The sequence below is a fragment of the Oncorhynchus mykiss genome, chromosome 8, assembly GCF_013265735.2.
Source record: "Oncorhynchus mykiss isolate Arlee chromosome 8, USDA_OmykA_1.1, whole genome shotgun sequence".
Taxonomy (NCBI): domain Eukaryota; kingdom Metazoa; phylum Chordata; class Actinopteri; order Salmoniformes; family Salmonidae; genus Oncorhynchus; species Oncorhynchus mykiss.
The window spans coordinates 82,837,297-82,855,827 of record NC_048572.1 but is presented as its reverse complement, the minus strand read 5'-3'; the positions used below and the strand labels follow the sequence as shown (position 1 = coordinate 82,855,827).

The 18,531-nt window shown below is 47.7% G+C and overlaps 1 protein-coding gene across 1 annotated transcript in view; it reads left to right on the top strand.

Annotated features, from left to right (window-relative positions):
* The window catches only part of LOC100135871 (insulin receptor), a 171,769-nt gene that overhangs the window by 143,914 nt on the left and 9,324 nt on the right, over window positions 1–18,531 (top strand). Inside the window, exons 17-20 of the mRNA XM_036986535.1 lie at window positions 2,524–2,591; window positions 9,653–9,882; window positions 13,211–13,321; window positions 14,832–14,994. Coding sequence (XP_036842430.1) covers window positions 2,524–2,591; window positions 9,653–9,882; window positions 13,211–13,321; window positions 14,832–14,994 — 572 coding nt within the window. The remainder of the gene's footprint in view (window positions 1–2,523; window positions 2,592–9,652; window positions 9,883–13,210; window positions 13,322–14,831; window positions 14,995–18,531) is intronic.

Sequence of the window (18,531 nt, the reverse complement as noted above, 5' to 3'; positions counted from 1 at the left end):
AATCGGTCTGTCTTCAGCCAACCCAACTGTGTATGAAAGAAGCTGGTGTGTAGCCTCAGCTGTTCACCAAGGAGTGTTACACACAGCTTCTCCGCAATCTGTCTGTCTTCAGCCAACCCAACTGTGTATGAAAGAAGCTGTGTAGCCTCAGCTGTTCACCAAGGAGTGTTACACACAGCTTCTCTCCTGATACACCGGCAGTAATTATAGGCTTTTGTTCCAGCCCAGCACTAAGACAACTGGCTCCACTACTAGTGGTCTAGATTTGTATATTGTTTCACGACCAGGCTAAATTGTACTTACTTTATTATGATTTACTTTTACAGTCAGACGATACGTTGCGAAAAAAATAATAATTCTATATTCAATTTAAAAAATAGTCCTAGCGTTCATAATTACAGTTTGAAAGGTGGTTATAAATGAAGACTTTGATTTGGTTTAATCGGGTGTGTTTCCAGCGAGGCTCGTCATTGGTCGCTCTCTGTTATTATGATAATGTTACTCCTAGTGTGTGTACACTCTGCAACTTCTGATACCTGGATTAACTTTAGGATCATTATGGTATTGATTTGGTATCTCTCTGTGTTGTTTCTTGTTATATAATCATGATATATTATTAATTATAAACTGGGTGGTTCGAGCCCTGAATGCTCATTGGCTGAAAGCTGTGGTATATCAGACCATATACCACGGGTATGATAAAACATTTGTTTAATTTTCTAATTACTTTGGTAACCAGTTTATAATAGCAATAAGGCACCTCGGGATTTGTGGTATATGGACAACATACCACGGCTACGGGCTGTGTCTAGGCATGCCGCGTGGCGTCGTGCGTAAGAACAGCCCTGAAGACGTGCTATATATTGGCCAAACACAGTGCAGTCGGAAAGTATTCAGACCCCTTCACTTTATTCACGTTTTGTTACATTACAGCCTTATTCTAAAATGTATTTTTTTGTAATAATCCTCATCAATGGACACACAGTACCCCATAATGACAAAGTAAAAACAGGTTTTTAAATGTTTTTGCAAATGTATTAAATATAAAAACAGAAATACCTTATTTACGTAAGTATTCAGACCCTTTGCTATGAGACTCGAAATTGAGCTCAGGTGCATCCTGTTTCTACTGATCATCCTTGAGATGTTTCTACAACTTGATTGGAATCCACCTGTGGTAAATTCAATTGATTGGACATGATTTAGAAAGGCACACATCTGTCTATCTAAGGTCCCACAGTTGACAGTGCATGTCAGAGCAAAAACCAAGCCATGAGGTCGAAGGAATTGTCCGTAGGGTTCCGAGACAGGATTGTGTCGATGCACAGATCTGGGGAAGGGTAGCAAAAAATTTCTGCAGCATTGAAGGTACCGAAGAACACAGTGGCCTCAATCATTCTTAAATGGAAGAAGTTTGGAACCACCAAGACTCTTCGTAGAGCTGGCTGCCCGGCCAAACTGAACAATCGGGAGAAGGGCCTTAGTCATGGAGGTGACCAAGAACCAGATGGTCACTCTGACAGAGCTCTAGAGTTCCTCTGTGGAGAACCTTCCAGAAGGACAATCATCTCTGCAGCACTCCACCAATCCTTTATGGTAGAGTGGCCAGACAGAAGCCACTCCTCAGTTAAAAAGGCACATGACAGCCCGCTTGGAGTTTGCCAAAAGGCACCTGAAGGACTCTCAGACCATGAGAAACAAGATTTTCTTGTCTGATGAAACCAATATTGAAATCTTTGGCCTGAATGCCAATCGTTATGTCTGCAGGAAACCAGGCACCGCTCATCACCTGGCCAATACCATCCCTACAGTGAAGGGGGGGATGTAATTTCAGCGGCAGGGACTGGGAGACTAATCAGGATCGAGGGAATGGTGAAAGGGGGAATGTACAGAGTGATCCTTGATGAAAACCTGCTCCAGAGCTCTCAGGGCCTCAGACTGGGCAAAGGTTCACCAGAATCCAACAGGACAACGACCCTAAGCACACAACCAAGACAACGCAGGAGTGGCTTCAGGACAAGTCTCTGAATGTCCTTGAGTGGCCCAGCCAGAGCTCGGACTTGAATCCGATCAAGCATCTCTGGAGAGACCTGAAAATAGCTGTGCAGTGACGCTCTCCATCCAACCTGACAGAACTTGAGAGGATCTGCAGAGAAGAATGGGAGAAACTCCCCAAATACAGGTGTGCCAAACTTGTTGCGTCATACCCAAGAAGACTCGAGGCTGTAATCGCTGCCAAAGGTGCTTCAACAAAGTACTGAGCAAAGGGTCTGAATACTTATGTAAATGGGTTTTTTCTGTGAGGGGGGGTTGTACATCTGGGGGAAAAAACTGTTTTTGCTTTGTCATTATGGGGTATTGTGTGTAGATTGTGAATACTTTTTTATTTTTTATGATTTAAAAAAAATAATGCTGTAACGTAGCAATGTGGGAAAAATGAAGGGGTCTGAATACTGTCCAAATGCACTGTACCACACCTCATGCCTTAACGCTAAACTCTACCTCCTTGTTTTTCCCACCAAGGCAAACCCAGGGCCCCTCTGGACCCCTCTACACCTCTTCTAACCCAGAGTACCTCAGTGCTGCTGACAGTAAGGACACATTATAAACTGATTTATGTATTCTCAGCCTGTATAAAAGCATATCTCCTGACTGTATTTTGATGTTGACACTTGTATTCCATGTAAGTAGACAATCACTGACACATACCAGCTGGCTATGAGAATTAGAGAAGTACAATACCAGATCGTTTGTGGATCATAGCGTCAAGGGGCCTCGTTTATCTAAAGTGCATACCTGCAATAGAAGTAAGCCTGACGTGCGACCTGTTTTTCCCACCCAAGGTTGGTATTTATCAAATGTTGGATCTTGACGGGAGAGTTTGCGTACCTCCCATGTACATCTCAGACCGTGCATACGCCCAACTTCTAGTGGTTGAGCAACTGTATTGCAAGCTAATATTGTTATTTTTGGAGGAAATGAAGGTGTTTGTTTATTATAATAACTCACTTTTTATTCACTTTTTATTATATGGGCCTGAATCATATTGCAGAGCATGTCTGTCTGTTTCTGACATGACTGGTTTATTCTGCTACACAACATATATTAGGCTACCATTTTTCTGTCTCTCATTCAATAGCCAATCGTGCTCATGAGTAAAATAGACCGGTAGCCTATGACGGTGTAGGTAGGCTACAGTATTGCTGTGCGATAGGAGTGTGACATAATAGCGTATTTAATCTGAGCCCATACCAAGGTAGGAGATAGAAACACAATCATGTAATTGATAAACAAAATATTGAACATTTCCCATTTTTGAATAGAAATGTGGGCTGTCGGCAGCATTTACTTTGACATACTTTTCAATAGACCATCCATCTTGCAGAATGCGCGGCCGGTGGCTCGCTATAGGCGGCATGCATTTAAAAAAAATTAATAAGTTACTTTCTGAACAGGAGTTTTCCTCTCGTGGCTAACTACCAGGAAGTTTGAAAAGACAGGCTGAGTGGGCGGGGAGCTTATATTCATGAGCTCGCCTTGATTGACAGCTCTTTGAAAACACTATGTCATGAAACTTGGATGCAGGGAGCAGTGTTGCCGTGAAATCATCTCAAGCAACTGAACATAGAAATTGCATCAGTGATATACAGTGCATTCAGAAAGTATTCAGACCCCTTCCCCTTTTCCACATTTTATTACATTACAGCCTTGTTCTAAAAATGGATTTAGTAAAACATTTTCCTCATTCATCTACACTTAAACTGAAAATGGCGCCGGAAGAAATGGCAACAATTTTACGGGCGTCCAACCAATTGTGCTGCTATGTGGGGGGGGGCTTCGTGTTATTTGTAGTTTATTTTGTACATGATGTTTCTGCAACTGTATTTTACAGCAAAAAAAGAGCTTCTGGATATCAGGACAGCGATCACTCACCTCGGATTAGACAAAGAGCTTCTGGATATCAGGACAGCGATCACTCACCTCGGATTAGACAAAGAGCTTCTGGATATCAGGACAGCGATCACTCACCTCGGATTAGACAAAGAGCTTCTGGATATCAGGACAGCGATCGCTCACCTCGGATTAGACAAAGAGCTTCTGGATATCAGGACAGTGATCGCTCACCTCGGATTAGACAAAGAGCTTCTGGATATCAGGACAGCGATCGCTCACCTCGGATTAGACAAAGAGCTTCTGGATATCAGGACAGTGATCGCTCACCTCGGATTAGACAAAGAGCTTCTGGATATCAGGACAGCGATCACTCACCTCGGATTAGACAAAGAGCTTCTGGATATCAGGACAGAGATCACTCACCTCGGATTAGACAAAGAGCTTCTGGATATCAGGACAGCGATCACTCACCTCGGATTAGACAAAGAGCTTCTGGATATCAGGACAGCGATCACTCACCTCGGATTAGACAAAGAGCTTCTGGATATCAGGACAGCGATCACTCACCTCGGATTAGACAAAGATTATTTCTTCAACAAACAAGATGCACAAGACATCCTCCAAATACCCGGCAGGGCCGACATCCACGTTATTTGCAAGAGGAAGCGACGCAGGTACAGAGGACACAGAGCCGGATGCCTCGTAAGGACCCAGAGAAGGCGAGTGGGAAAGCTGCCTTTTCCGTCAATACTACTCGCCAACGTGCAATCATTGGACAATAAACTAGACGAGGTACGATCACGAATATCCTACCAACGGGACATCAAAAACTGTAATATCCTATGTTTCACGGAATCGTGCCTGAATGACGACATGGATATTCAGCTAGCGGGATACACGCTGCACCGGCAAGATAGAACAGAACACTCCAGTAAGACGAGGGGGGGCGGTCTGTGCATATTTGTAAACAACAGCTGGTGCACGAAATCTATAGAAGGAAGATTTTGCTTGCCTGAAGTAGAGAATATTGTGATAAATTGCAGGCCACACTACTTGCCAAGAGAGTTCTCAGCTATACTTTTCGTGGCTGTTTATTTACCACCACAGACAGATGTTGGCACTAAGACCGCACTCAGTCAGCTGTATAAGGAAATAAGCAAACAGGAAACCACTCACCCAGAGGTGGTGCTCCTAGTGGCCGGAGACTTTAATGCAGGGAAACTTCAATCAGTTCTACCAAATTTTCATCAACATGTTAAATGTGCAACCAGAGGGAAAACAATTCTAGATCACCTGTACTCCACACACAGAGATGTGTACAAAGCTCTCCCTCACCCTCCATTTGGTAAATCCGACCACAACTCTCTCCTGATTCCTGCTTAGAAGCAAAAATTAAAGCAGGAAGCACCAGTGACTCGGTCTATAAAAAAGTGGTCAGATGAAGCAGATGCTAAACTACAGGACTGTTCTGCTAGCACAGACTGGAACATGTTCCGGGATTCCTCCGATGGCATTGAGGAGTACACCACATCAGTCACTGGCTTTATCAATAAGTGCATCGAGGACGTCGTCCCCACAGTGACTGTACGTACATACCCCAACCAGAAGCCATGGATTACAGGCAACATTTGCACTGAGCTAAAGGGTAGAGGTGCCACTTTCAAGGTGCGGGACTCAAACCCGGAAGCTTACAATAAATCCTGCTATGCCCTGCGACAAACCATCAAACAGGCAAAGCGTCAATACAGGGCTAAGATTGAATCATACTACACCGGCTCCGACGCTCGTGTTATGTGGCAAGGCTTGCAAACTATTACAGACTACAAAGGGAATCACAGCCGCGAGCTGCCCAGTGACACAAGCCTACCAGACGGGCTAAATCACTTCTATGCTCGCTTGGAGTCAAGCAATACTGAGGCATGCATGAGAGCATTAGCTGTTCCAGGCGACTGTGTGATCACGCTCTCCGTAGCCGACGTGAGTAAGACCTTTAAACAGGTCAACATACACAAGGCTGCGGGGCCAGACAGATTATCAGGACGTGTGCTCCTGGCATGTGCTGACCAACTGGCAGGTGTCTTCACTGACATTTTCAACATGTCCCTGACTGAGTCTGTAATACCAACATGTTTCAAGCAGACCACCATAATCCCTGTGCCCCAAGAACGGAAAGGCAACCTGCCTAAATGACTACAGACCCGTAGCACTCACGTCTGTAGCCATGAAGTGCTTTGAAAGGTTGGTAATGGCTTTCATCAACATCATTATCCCAGAAACCCTTGACCCACTCCAATTTGCATACCGCCCAAACAGATCCACAGATGATGCAATCTCTATTGCACTCCACACTGCCCTTCCCACATGGACAAAAGGAACACTTACGTGAGAATGCTATTCATTGACTACAGCTCAGCGTTCAACACAATAGTACCCTCAAAGCTCATCACTAAGCTAAGGATCCTGGGACTAAACCCCTCCCTCTGCAACTGGATCCTGGACTTCCTGACGGGCCACCCCCAGGTGGTGAGGGTAGGCAGCAACACATCTGCCAGGCTGATCCTCAACACTAGAGCTCCCCAGGGGTGCGTGCTCAGTCCCCTCCTGTACTCCCTTTTCACCCACGACTGCATGGCCAGGCACGACTCCAACACCATCATTAAGTTTGCAGACGACACAACAGTGGTAGGCCTGATCACAGACAACGACAAGACAGCCTATAGGGAGGAAGTCAGAGACCCTGCCGGGTGGTGCCAGAATAACAACCTATCCCTCAATGTAACCAAGACTAAGGAGATGATTGTGGACTACAGGAAAAGGAGGACCAAGCACATTCTCATCGACGGGGCTGTAGTGGAGCAGGTTGAGAGCTTCAAGTTCCTTGGTGTCCACATCAACAACAAACTAGAATGGTCCAAACACACCAAGACAGTCGTGAAGAGGGCACGACAAAGCCTATTCCCCCTCAGGAACCTAAAAGGATTTGGCATGGGTCCTGAGATCCCCAAAAAGTTCTACAGCTGCAACAGCATCCTGACTGGTTGCATCACTGCCTGGTACGGCAACTGCTCGGCCTCTGACCGCAAGGCACTACAGAGGGTAGTGCGTACGGCCCAATACATCACTGCGGCTAAGCTGCCTGCCATCCAGGACCTCTACACCAGGCGGTGTCAGAGGAAGGCCCCAAAAAGATGCAAAGACCCCAGCCACCCGAGTCATAGACTGTTCTCTCTACTACCGCATGGCAAGCGGTACCGTTGTGCCAAGTCTAGGACAAAAATGCTTCTCAACAGTTTTTACCCCCAAGCCGTAAGACTCCTGAACAGGTAATCAAATGGCTACCCGGACTATTTACATTGTGTGCCTCCCCCCACCCCAACCCCTCCTTTTACACTGCTGCTACTCTCTGTTTATCATATATGCATAGTCACTTTAACTATACATACTACCTCAATCAACCTGACTAACCGGTGTCTGTATGTAGCCTCGCTACTTTTATAGGTTCGCTACTGTATATAGCCTGTCTTTTTACTGTTGTTTTTACTTCTTTACCTACCTATTGTTCACCTAATACCTTTTTTTGCACTATTGGTTAGAGCCTGTAAGTAAGCATTTCACTGTAAGGTCTACACTTGTTGTATTCAGCGCACGTGACAAATACATTTTGATTTGATTTGACAATACCCTTTAATGACAAAGTGAATACAGGTTTGTAGTTTGGAACCACCAAGACTCTTCCTAGAGCTGGCTGCCTGTACAAACTGAGCAATCAGGGAGGTGACCAAGAACCTAATCGTCACTCTGAAAGAGCTCCAGAGTTCTTCTGTGGAGATGGGAGAACCTTCCAGAAGGACAACCATCTCTGCAGCACTCCACCAATCAGGCCTTTATGGTTGAGTGGCCAGAAGGTAGCCACTCCTCAGTAAAAGGCACCTGACAGCCCAGAAGGCAGCTAAAGACTCTCAGACCATGAGAAACAAGATTCTCTGGTCTGATGAAACCAAGATTTGAACTCTTTGGCCTGAATGCCAAACGTCACATCTGGAGGAAACCTGTCAACATCCCTTCAGCGACAGGGACTGGGAGAATGGTCAGGTTCGAGGGAAAGAAGCAAAGTACAGAGTGATCCTTGATGAAAACCTGCTCCAGAGCTCTCAGGACCTCAGACTGGGACGAAGGTTCACATTCCAACAGGACAACGACCTTAATCGCACAGCCAAGACAACGCAGGAGTGGCTTTGGGACAAGTCTCTGAATGTGCTTGAGTGGCCCAGCCAGAGCCCGGACTTGAACTTGATCGAACAGCTCTGGAGAGACCTGAAAATAGCTGTGCAGCAACACTCCCCATCCTACCTGACAGAGCTTGAGAGGTTCTGCTGAGATGAATGGGAGAAACTCCCCAAATACAGGTGTGCCAAGCATGTATTGTCATACCCAAGAAGACTCGATGCTGTAATTGCTGCTAAAGGTACTTCAACAAAGTACTGAGTAAAGGGTCTGAATACTTGTAAATGTGATATTTCAGTATTTTTTATCATTATGTGTAGATTGATGGCGGGAAAAACAATTTAATCAATTTTAGAATAAGACTGTAACGTAACAAAATGTGGAAAAAGTCAAGGGGTCTGAATACTTTCCAAGGGCACTATATACTTTTTTTTTTATGCATCTCCCATTTAGCATGATGCGGTTCACCACAGCACTGACTTATGTGTTGACTTGATAACTGCGTCTGAGTTTTGAAAGACCCTCTTGTTCCATGCTGGCTGAAGACCTAGCTAGCCAGTAACTAGCTAACACCAGACACAGATGAAGACCTAGCTAGCCAGTAACTAGCTAACACCAGACACAGATGAAGACCTAGCTAGCCAGTAACTAGCTAACACCAGACACAGATGAAGACCTAGCTAGCCAGTAACTAGCTAACACCAGACACAGATGAAGACCTAGCTAGCCAGTAACTAGCCAACACCAGACACAGATGAAGACCTAGCTAGCCAGTAACTAGCTAACACCAGACACAGATGAAGGCCTAGCTAGCCAGTAACTAGCTAACACCAGACACAGATGAAGACCTAGCTAGCCAGTAACTAGCTAACACCAGACACAGATGAAGACCTAGCTAGCCAGTAACTAGCTAACACCAGACACAGATGAAGCCTAGCTAGCCAGTAACTAGCTAACACCAGACACGTATGAAAGGGGAAACTGTTAATATTTGCTAACACCCGACAGTAACATTTTGGCAATCTAGCTATGTAAACAACTCCCCTCTGCAAACACGCCTTTTTCGATGTTGGTTACAAGGTGGTACTTAGTTAAATTAGATAAGAGAATATCGAGTTACCATTTCTGTATTAAAATGAGAGTTAAGGGGATGTTATTTGACACGGGGGAGGGGGCCAGTAACTTTATGATCAAACTTGATCAATGTAAAAGCAACAGCCGTTTTGCTTCTACAAAATGGCTTTTTCTTTGATCTGATTTCATACTTTGATCTGATTTCCTTCAAATATCATTTAAAAAAAAAAAAAAATTAAGTGAATCGAGGGCATTTTCCAGTCGTGGTTGTAGAGCTCGACCGTACAAATGTAGTATGACTCTGATTCGTAAATGAAAATATGTGGATGTTTACGTGCGACAGTTTGATAAATCCCAATCACTTGTTGCACACGCAAATCCTAGAGTCTCCACGTACACCAGCATTCTGTAAGAAAATGTACTTACGGCCCCAGGAGTTTACTGTGTGTGTTCTCTCCAGTGTACGAGCCAGATGACTGGGAGGTGGGCAGGGATAAGATTAACATCCTACGAGAGCTGGGTCAGGGCTCGTTCGGCATGGTCTACGAGGGCATCGCCAAGGACATCGTGAAGGGAGAGCCGGAGACGCATGTGGCGGTGAAGACGGTCAACGAGTCGGCCAGTCTGAGAGAGAGGATAGAGTTCCTCAACGAGGCCTCCGTCATGAAGGGCTTCACCTGTCACCATGTGGTAAGAGAGATGGATGGATGAAGAGAGAGGATAGTGAGAGAGAGCAAAAGAGAAAGGATAGCAAGAGAGGGGTGTGCAAGGGAGAGGAGAGCGGGATAGAAGATTGCGAGAGAGAGAGGATTGCGAGAGAGAGAGAGGATTGCGAGAGAGAGAGAGGATTGCGAGAGAGAGAGAGGATTGCGAGAGAGAGAGAGGATTGCGAGAGAGAGAGAGGATTGCGAGAGAGAGAGAGGATTGCGAGAGAGAGAGAGGATTGCGAGAGAGAGAGGATTGCGAGAGAGAGAGAGAGGATTGTGAGAGAGGATTGAGAGAGAGAGAGAGGATTGCGAGAGAGAGAGAGGATTGTGAGAGAGAGGATTGTGAGAGAGAGAGAGAGGATTGAGAGAGAGAGAGAGGATTGAGAGAGAGAGAGGATTGCGAGAGAGAGAGAGGATTGCGAGAGAGAGAGAGGATTGAGAGAGAGAGAGAGGATTGAGAGAGAGAGAGAGGATTGAGAGAGAGAGAGAGAGGATTGAGAGAGAGAGAGAGAGGATTGAGAGAGAGGATTGCGAGAGAGAGAGGATTGCGAGAGAGAGAGGATTGCGAGAGAGAGAGGATTGCGAGAGAGAGAGGATTGCGAGAGAGAGAGGATTGCGAGAGAGAGAGGATTGCGAGAGAGAGAGGATTGCGAGAGAGAGAGGATTGCGAGAGAGAGAGGATTGCGAGAGAGAGGATTGCGAGAGAGAGGATTGCGAGAGAGAGAGGATTGCGAGAGAGAGGATTGCGAGAGAGAGAGGGAGGATTGCGAGAGAGAGAGGGAGGATTGCGAGAGAGAGAGGGAGGATTGCGAGAGAGAGAGGGAGGATTGCGAGAGAGAGAGAGGGAGGATTGCGAGAGAGAGAGGGAGGATTGCGAGAGAGAGAGGGAGGATTGCGAGAGAGAGAGAGAGGGAGGATTGCGAGAGAGAGAGAGAGGGAGGATTGCGAGAGAGAGAGAGAGGGAGGATTGCGAGAGAGAGAGAGAGGGAGGATTGCGAGAGAGAGAGGGAGGATTGCGAGAGAGAGAGGGAGTATTGCGAGAGAGAGAGGGAGGATTGCGAGAGAGAGGGAGGATTGCGAGAGAGAGGGAGGATTGCGAGAGAGAGGGAGGATTGCGAGAGAGAGGGAGGATTGCGAGAGAGAGGGAGGATTGCGAGAGAGAGGGAGGATTGCGAGAGAGAGAGAGGATTGCGAGAGAGAGAGAGGATTGCGAGAGAGAGAGAGGATTGCGAGAGAGAGAGAGGATTGCGAGAGAGAGAGAGGATTGCGAGAGAGAGAGAGGATTGCGAGAGAGAGAGAGGATTGCGAGAGAGAGAGAGGATTGCGAGAGAGAGAGAGGATTGCGAGAGAGAGAGGATTGCGAGAGAGAGAGAGGATTGCGAGAGAGAGAGAGGATTGCGAGAGAGAGAGAGGATTGAGAGAGAGGATTGCGAGAGAGAGAGAGGATTGCGAGAGAGAGAGAGGATTGCGAGAGAGAGAGAGGATTGCGAGAGAGAGAGAGGATTGCGAGAGAGAGAGAGGATTGCGAGAGAGAGAGAGGATTGCGAGAGAGAGAGAGGATTGCGAGAGAGACAGAGAGGATTGCGAGAGAGACAGAGAGGATTGCGAGAGAGACAGAGAGGATTGCGAGAGAGACAGAGAGGATTGCGAGAGAGACAGAGAGGATTGCGAGAGAGACAGAGACGATTGCGAGAGAGACAGAGACGATTGCGAGAGAGACAGAGGCGATTGCGAGAGAGACAGAGACGATTGCGAGAGAGAGACAGAGACGATTGCGAGAGAGAGACAGAGACGATTGCGAGAGAGAGACAGAGACGATTGCGAGAGAGAGAGAGAGGATTGCGAGAGAGAGAGAGAGAGAGGATTGCGAGAGAGAGAGAGAGAGAGGATTGCGAGAGAGAGAGAGAGAGAGGATTGCGAGAGAGAGAGAGAGAGAGGATTACGAGAGAGAGAGAGAGAGAGAGGATTGCGAGAGAGAGAGAGAGAGAGAGGATTGCGAGAGAGAGAGAGAGAGGATTGCGAGAGAGAGAGAGAGGATTGCGAGAGAGAGAGAGAGGATTGCGAGAGAGAGAGAGAGGATTGCGAGAGAGAGAGAGAGAAAGGATTGTGAGAGAGAGAGAGCGAGAGAGAGGATTGCGAGAGAGGGGGGGGAGAGGATGGCGTGAGAGGGGGGGAGAGAGAGAGAGAGGATTGCGAGAGAGAGAGGATTGCGAGAGAGAGAGGATTGCGAGAGAGAGAGGATTGCGAGAGAGAGAGGATTGCGAGAGAGAGAGAGGATTGCGAGAGAGAGAGAGGATTGCGAGAGAGAGAGAGGATTGCGAGAGAGAGAGGATTGCGAGAGAGAGAGAGGATTGCGAGAGAGAGAGAGGATTGCGAGAGAGAGAGAGGATTGCGAGAGAGAGAGAGGATTGCGAGAGAGAGAGGATTGCGAGAGAGAGAGAGGATTGCGAGAGAGAGAGAGGATTGCGAGAGAGAGAGAGGATTGCGAGAGAGAGAGAGGATTGCGAGAGAGAGAGGATTGCGAGAGAGAGAGAGGATTGCGAGAGAGAGAGAGGATTGCGAGAGAGAGAGGATTGCGAGAGAGAGAGGATTGCGAGAGAGAGAGGATTGCGAGAGAGAGAGGATTGCGAGAGAGAGAGGATTGCGAGAGAGAGAGGATTGCGAGAGAGAGAGGATTGCGAGAGAGAGAGGATTGCGAGAGAGACGATTGCGAGAGAGAGACAGAGACGATTGCGAGAGAGAGACAGAGACGATTGCGAGAGAGAGACAGAGACGATTGCGAGAGAGAGAGGATTGCGAGAGAGAGAGAGAGAGAGAGGATTGCGAGAGAGAGAGAGGATTGCGAGAGAGAGAGAGGATTGCGAGAGAGAGAGAGGATTGCGAGAGAGAGAGAGGATTGCGAGAGAGAGAGAGGATTGCGAGAGAGAGAGAGAGGATTGCGAGAGAGAGAGAGGATTGCGAGAGAGAGAGAGAGAGAAAGGATTGCGAGAGAGAGAGAGAGAGAAAGGATTGCGAGAGAGAGAGAAAGGATTGCGAGAGAGAGAGAAAGGATTGAGAGAGAGAGAGAAAGGATTGAGAGAGAGCGAGAGAGGGGGGGAGAGGATGGCGTGAGAGTGGTGGGAGAGAGAGAGAGAGGGCTAGGATAGATAGGGGAGTTCCTCAATAAGGCCTCCATCATGAAGGGCTTTACTTGGTGCTACAGTGTAAGACCTACAGTCTATAGAAGGTGACACCACATACCATGATGATCACAAGACATCTTTGTTTAAAGTAGCTACCGAGGTGCAAGAAACAAAATGTTTCCTTCTCAGGTGCGTCTGATGGGTGTGGTCTCTAAGGGCCAGCCCACTCTAGTTGTCATGGAGCTGATGACCCATGGCGACCTGAAGAGCTACCTGCGCTGCCTCCGCCCCGACTCTGAGGTACACACACACACACACACACATATTATTGGGATCCCTGTCCTGAGGGCTAGTCTAGTGGTAGAGCTAACTTCCACTGCATCGCTCTCCTCTATCCATCCTGTATCCCTTTCCATCCTGTATCCATCTCCACCATGTATCCCTCTCCACCCTGTATCCATCTCCACCCTGTATCCATCTCCACCCTGTATCCATCTCCACCCTGTATCCATCTCTATCCATCTCCACCCTGTATCCATCTCCACCCTGTATCCCTCTCCACCCTGCATCCATCTCCACCCTGCATCCATCTCCACCCTGCATCCATCTCCACCCTGCATCCATCTCCACCCTGCATCCATCTCTACCCTGTATCCATCTCCACCCTGTATCCATCTCCACCCTGTATCCATCTCCACCCTGTATCCATCTCCACCCTGTATCCATCTCCACCCTGTATCCATCTCCACCCTGTATCCATCTCCACCCTGTATCCCTCTCCTCTGTCCCTTCTGTATCCCTCTCCTCTATCCACCCTGTATCCCTCTCCTCTATCCACCCTGTATCCCTCACCCTGTATCCCTCTCCTCTGTGCACCCTGTATCCCTCTCCTCTTTCCAACCTGTATCCCTCTCCTCTATCCAACCTGTATCCCTCACCCTGTATCCCTCTCCTCTGTCCACCCTGTGTCCTTCTCCTCTGTCCAACCTGTATCCCTCACCCTGTATCCCTCTCCTCTGTCCATCCTGTATCCCTCTCCTCTATCCACCCTGTATCCCTCACCCTGTATCCCTCTCCTCTATCCAACCTGTATCCCTCTCCTCTATCCACGCTGTATCCCTCTCCTCTATCCACCCTGTATCCCTCACCCTGTATCCCTCTCCTCTATCAACCCTGTATCCCTCTCCTCTATCCAACCTGTATCCCTCTCCTCTATCAACCCTGTATCCCTCTCCTCTATCCAACCTGTATCCCTCTCCTCTATCTACCATGTATCCCTCTCCTCTATCCAACCTGTATCCCTCTCTTCTATCAACCCTGTATCCCTCTCCTCTATCCAACCTGTATCCCTCTCCTCTATCCAACCTGTATCCCTCTCCTCTATCCACCCTGTATCCCTCTCCTCTATCCACCCTGTATCCCTCTCCTCTATCAACCCTGTATCCCTCATCCTGTATCCCTCTCCTCTATCCACCCTGTATCCCTCTCCTCTATCCACCCTGTATCCCTCACCCTGTATCCCTCACCCTGTATCCCTCTCCTCTATCCACCCTGTATCCCTCTCCTCTATCCACCCTGTATCCCTCTCCTCTATCCACCCTGTATCCCTCACCCTGTATCCCTCTCCTCTATCCACCCTGTATCCCTTTCCTCTATCTACCCTGTGTCCCTCTCCTCTATCCCTTCTCATATTGAACTATATCACAAATACCCCACAAAACATCTATTTCTGACTAGTAATTGTTGTTATCTATGCGCCCCCTTGTGGCCTGTTGCAGAATAGCCCTAGTATTAATACATGTCTTGTCAGAATAACCCTACTGGAAGCCCGCCCCCCACGCTGAGGGAGATGGTCCAGATGACAGCAGAGATAGCAGACGGCATGGCCTACCTCAACGCCAAGAAGTTTGTCCACAGAGACCTGGCCGCTAGGAACTGCATGGTGGCGCAGGACTTCACTGTCAAGATAGGAGGTAGACTACACTCACACAGTCTTTACCCTAACTTTAACCCCCAAATCACTCTTGCCTCTAACCCTAACCCCTACACCTAACCCTAACCCCTACACCTAACCCCTACACCTAACGCTAACCCCTAACCCTAGCCCCTACACCTAACCCTATCTCCTAGCCCCTAACCCCAACACCTAACCCTAGCCCCTAAAACTAACCCTAGCCCCTAAAACTGACCCTAGCCCCTAAAACTAACCCTAGCTCCTAGCCCATATCCATAGTCCCTAACCCTAGCCCCTAAAACTAACCCTAGCCCCTAAAACTGACCCTAACCCCTAACCCTGGTCCCTAAAACTAACCCTAGCTCCTGACCCTAAAACTAACCCTAGCTCCTGACCCTAAAACTGACCCTAGCCCCTAAAACTGACCCTAGCCCCTAAAACTGACCCTAGCCCCTAAAACTGACCCTAGCTCCTAACCCTAAAACTGACCCTAGCCCCATAACCTAAAACTGACCCTAGCCCCTAACCCTGGTCCCTAAAACTGACCCTAGCTTCTAACCCTAAAACTAACCCTAGCCCCTAACCCTAAAACTGACCCTAGCTCCTAACCCGAAAACTGACCCTAGCCCCTAACCCTGGTCCCTAAAACTAACCCTAGCTCCTAACCCTAAAACTGACCCTAGCTCCTAACCCTAGCCCCTAACCCTGGTCCCTAAAACTAACCCTAGCACCTAACCCTAAAACTGACCCTAGCACCTAACCCTAAAACTGACCCTAGCCCCTAACCCTAAAACTAACCCTAGCGCCTAACCCTGAAACTGCCCCTAGCCCCTAACCCTGGTCCTTAAAACTAACCCTAGCCCCTAACCCTGGTCCCTAAAACTGTCCCTAGCCCCTATAACCCTAAAACTGACCCTAGCCCCTTACCCTAACTTTAACCCCCAAATCACTCTTGCCTCTAACCCTAGCACCTAACCCCTACACCTAACCCTAGCCCCTAACCCCTACACCTAACCCTAGCCCCTAACCCCTACACCTAACCCCTGCACCTAACGCTAACCCTAGCCCCTACACCTAACCCTAGATCCTAACCCTATCTCCTAGCCCCTAACCCCAACACCTAACCCTAGCCCCTAAAACTAACCCTAGCCCCTAAAACTAACCTTAGCTCCTAGCCCATATCCATAGTCCCTAACCCTAGCCCCTAAAACTAACCCTAGCCCCTAAAACTGACCCTAGCCCCTAACCCTGGTCCCTAAAACTAACCCTAGCTCCTGACCCTAAAACTAACCCTAGCTCCTGACCCTAAAACTGACCCTAGCCCCTAAAACTGACCCTAGCCCCTAAAACTGACCCTAGCCCATAACCCTAGTCCCTCACCCCAGCCCCTAAAACTGACCCTAGCTCCTAACCCTAAAACTGACCCTAGCCCCTAAACCTAGCCACTAAAACTGACCCTAGCCCCTAACCCTGGTCCCTAAAACTGACCCTAGCTTATAACCCTAAAACTAACCCTAGCCCCTAACCCTAAAACTAACCCTAGCTCCTAACCCTAAAACTGACCCTAGCCCCTAACCCTAAAACTAACCCTAGCGCCTAACCCTAAAACTGACCCTAGCCCCTAACCCTGGTCATTAAAACTAACCCTAGCCCCTAACCCTAGCCCCTAAAACTAACCCTAGCCCCTAAAACTAACCCTAGCCCCTAAAACTGACCCTAGCCCCTAAAACTGACCCTAGCCCCTAAAACTGACCCTAGCCCCTAAACTGACCCTAGCCCCTAAAACTGACCCTAGCTCCTAACCCTAAAACTGACCCTAGCCCCATAACCTAAAACTGACCCTAGCCCCTAACCCTGGTCCCTAAAACTGACTCTAGTCCCTAACCCTAAAACTGACCCTAGCTCTTAACCCTAAAACTGACACTAGCCCCTAACCCGGGTCCCTAAAACTAACCCTGGTCCTTAAAACTAACCCTAGCCCCTAACCCTGGTCCCTAAAACCGTCCCTAGCCCCTAACTCTAAAACTGACCCTAGCTCCTAACCCTGGTCCCTAAAACTGACCCTAGCTCCTAACCCTAAAACTGACCCTAGCTCCTAACCCTAAAACTGACCCTAGCTCCTAACCCTAAAACTGACCCTAGCTCCTAACCCTAAAACTGACCCTAGCTCCTAACCCTAAAATGGACCCTAGCTCTTAACCCTAAAACTAACCCTAGCTCCTAACCCTGGTCCCTAAAACTGTCCCTAGCCCCTAACCCTAAAACTGACCCTAGCCCCTAACCCTAAAACTGACCCTAGCCCCTAACCCTAAAACTGACCCTAGCCCCTAACCCTAAAACTAACCCTAGTCCCTAACCCTAAAACTGACCCTAGCTCTTAACCCTAAAACTGACACTAGCCCCTAACCCGGGTCCCTAAAACTAACCCTGGTCCTTAAAACTAACCCTAGCCCCTAACCCTGGTCCCTAAAACCGTCCCTAGCCCCTAACCCTAAAACTGACCCTAGCTCCTAACCCTAAAACTGACCCTAGCTCCTAACCCTAATCCTAACACTAATTCTAACCCTAACCCCCCCTAGAAATATAGCATATGACCTTGTGGGGATTAACAACATGTCCCCAGTTGGTCCAATTTTTTGTTTGTTTACTATTGTTGTGGGGACTTGTGTGGTCCGGTATAGTTAAACAGATCCAGACACACATATTAAGATGGTAGGTATGGGAACTCACTCCCTCACATGTACAATGTAATGCTTTTACATACATCTACATGCATGTTTACTGCCTCCTGCAAAGTACATTTCCCAACTGGGATAATAAAGATTCTCTCCTGTAATTTCTCTCGTTCTGCAACACAATGGTGCTCGTTCCACTTTGGACGTACAGTTGAAGTCGGAAGTTTACATACACTTAGGTTGGAGTCATTAAAACTCCTTTTTCAACCACTCCACACATTTCTTGTTAACAAACTGTAGTTTTGGCAAGTCGGTTAGGACATCTACTTTGTGCATGACACAAGTAATTTTTCCAACAATTGTTTACAGATTAATTCACTTTATCACAATTCCAATGGGTCAGAAGTTAAAATTACACTAAGTTGACTGTGGCTTTAAACAGCTTGGAAAAGTCCAGAAAATTTTGTTATGGCTTTAGAAGCTTCTGATAGGCTAATTGACATAATTTGAGTCAATTGGAGGTGTACCTGTGGATGTGTTTCAAGGCCTACCTTCAAACTCAGTGCCTCTTTGCTTGACATCATGGGAAAATCAAAAGAAATCAGCCAAGATGTCAGAAAAGTAATTGTAGACCTCCACAAGTATGGTTCATCCATGGGAGCGATTTCCAAACGCCTGAAGGTACCACGTTCCTCTGTACAAACAATAGTACGCAAGTATAAACACCATGGGACTACGCAGCCGTCACACCACTCAGAAAGGAGACGCGTTCTCTCTCCTAGAGATGAACGTACTTTGGTGCGAAAAGTGCAAATCAATCCCAGAACAACAGCAAAGGACCTTGTGAAGATGCCGGAGGAAACAGGTACAAAAGTATCTAT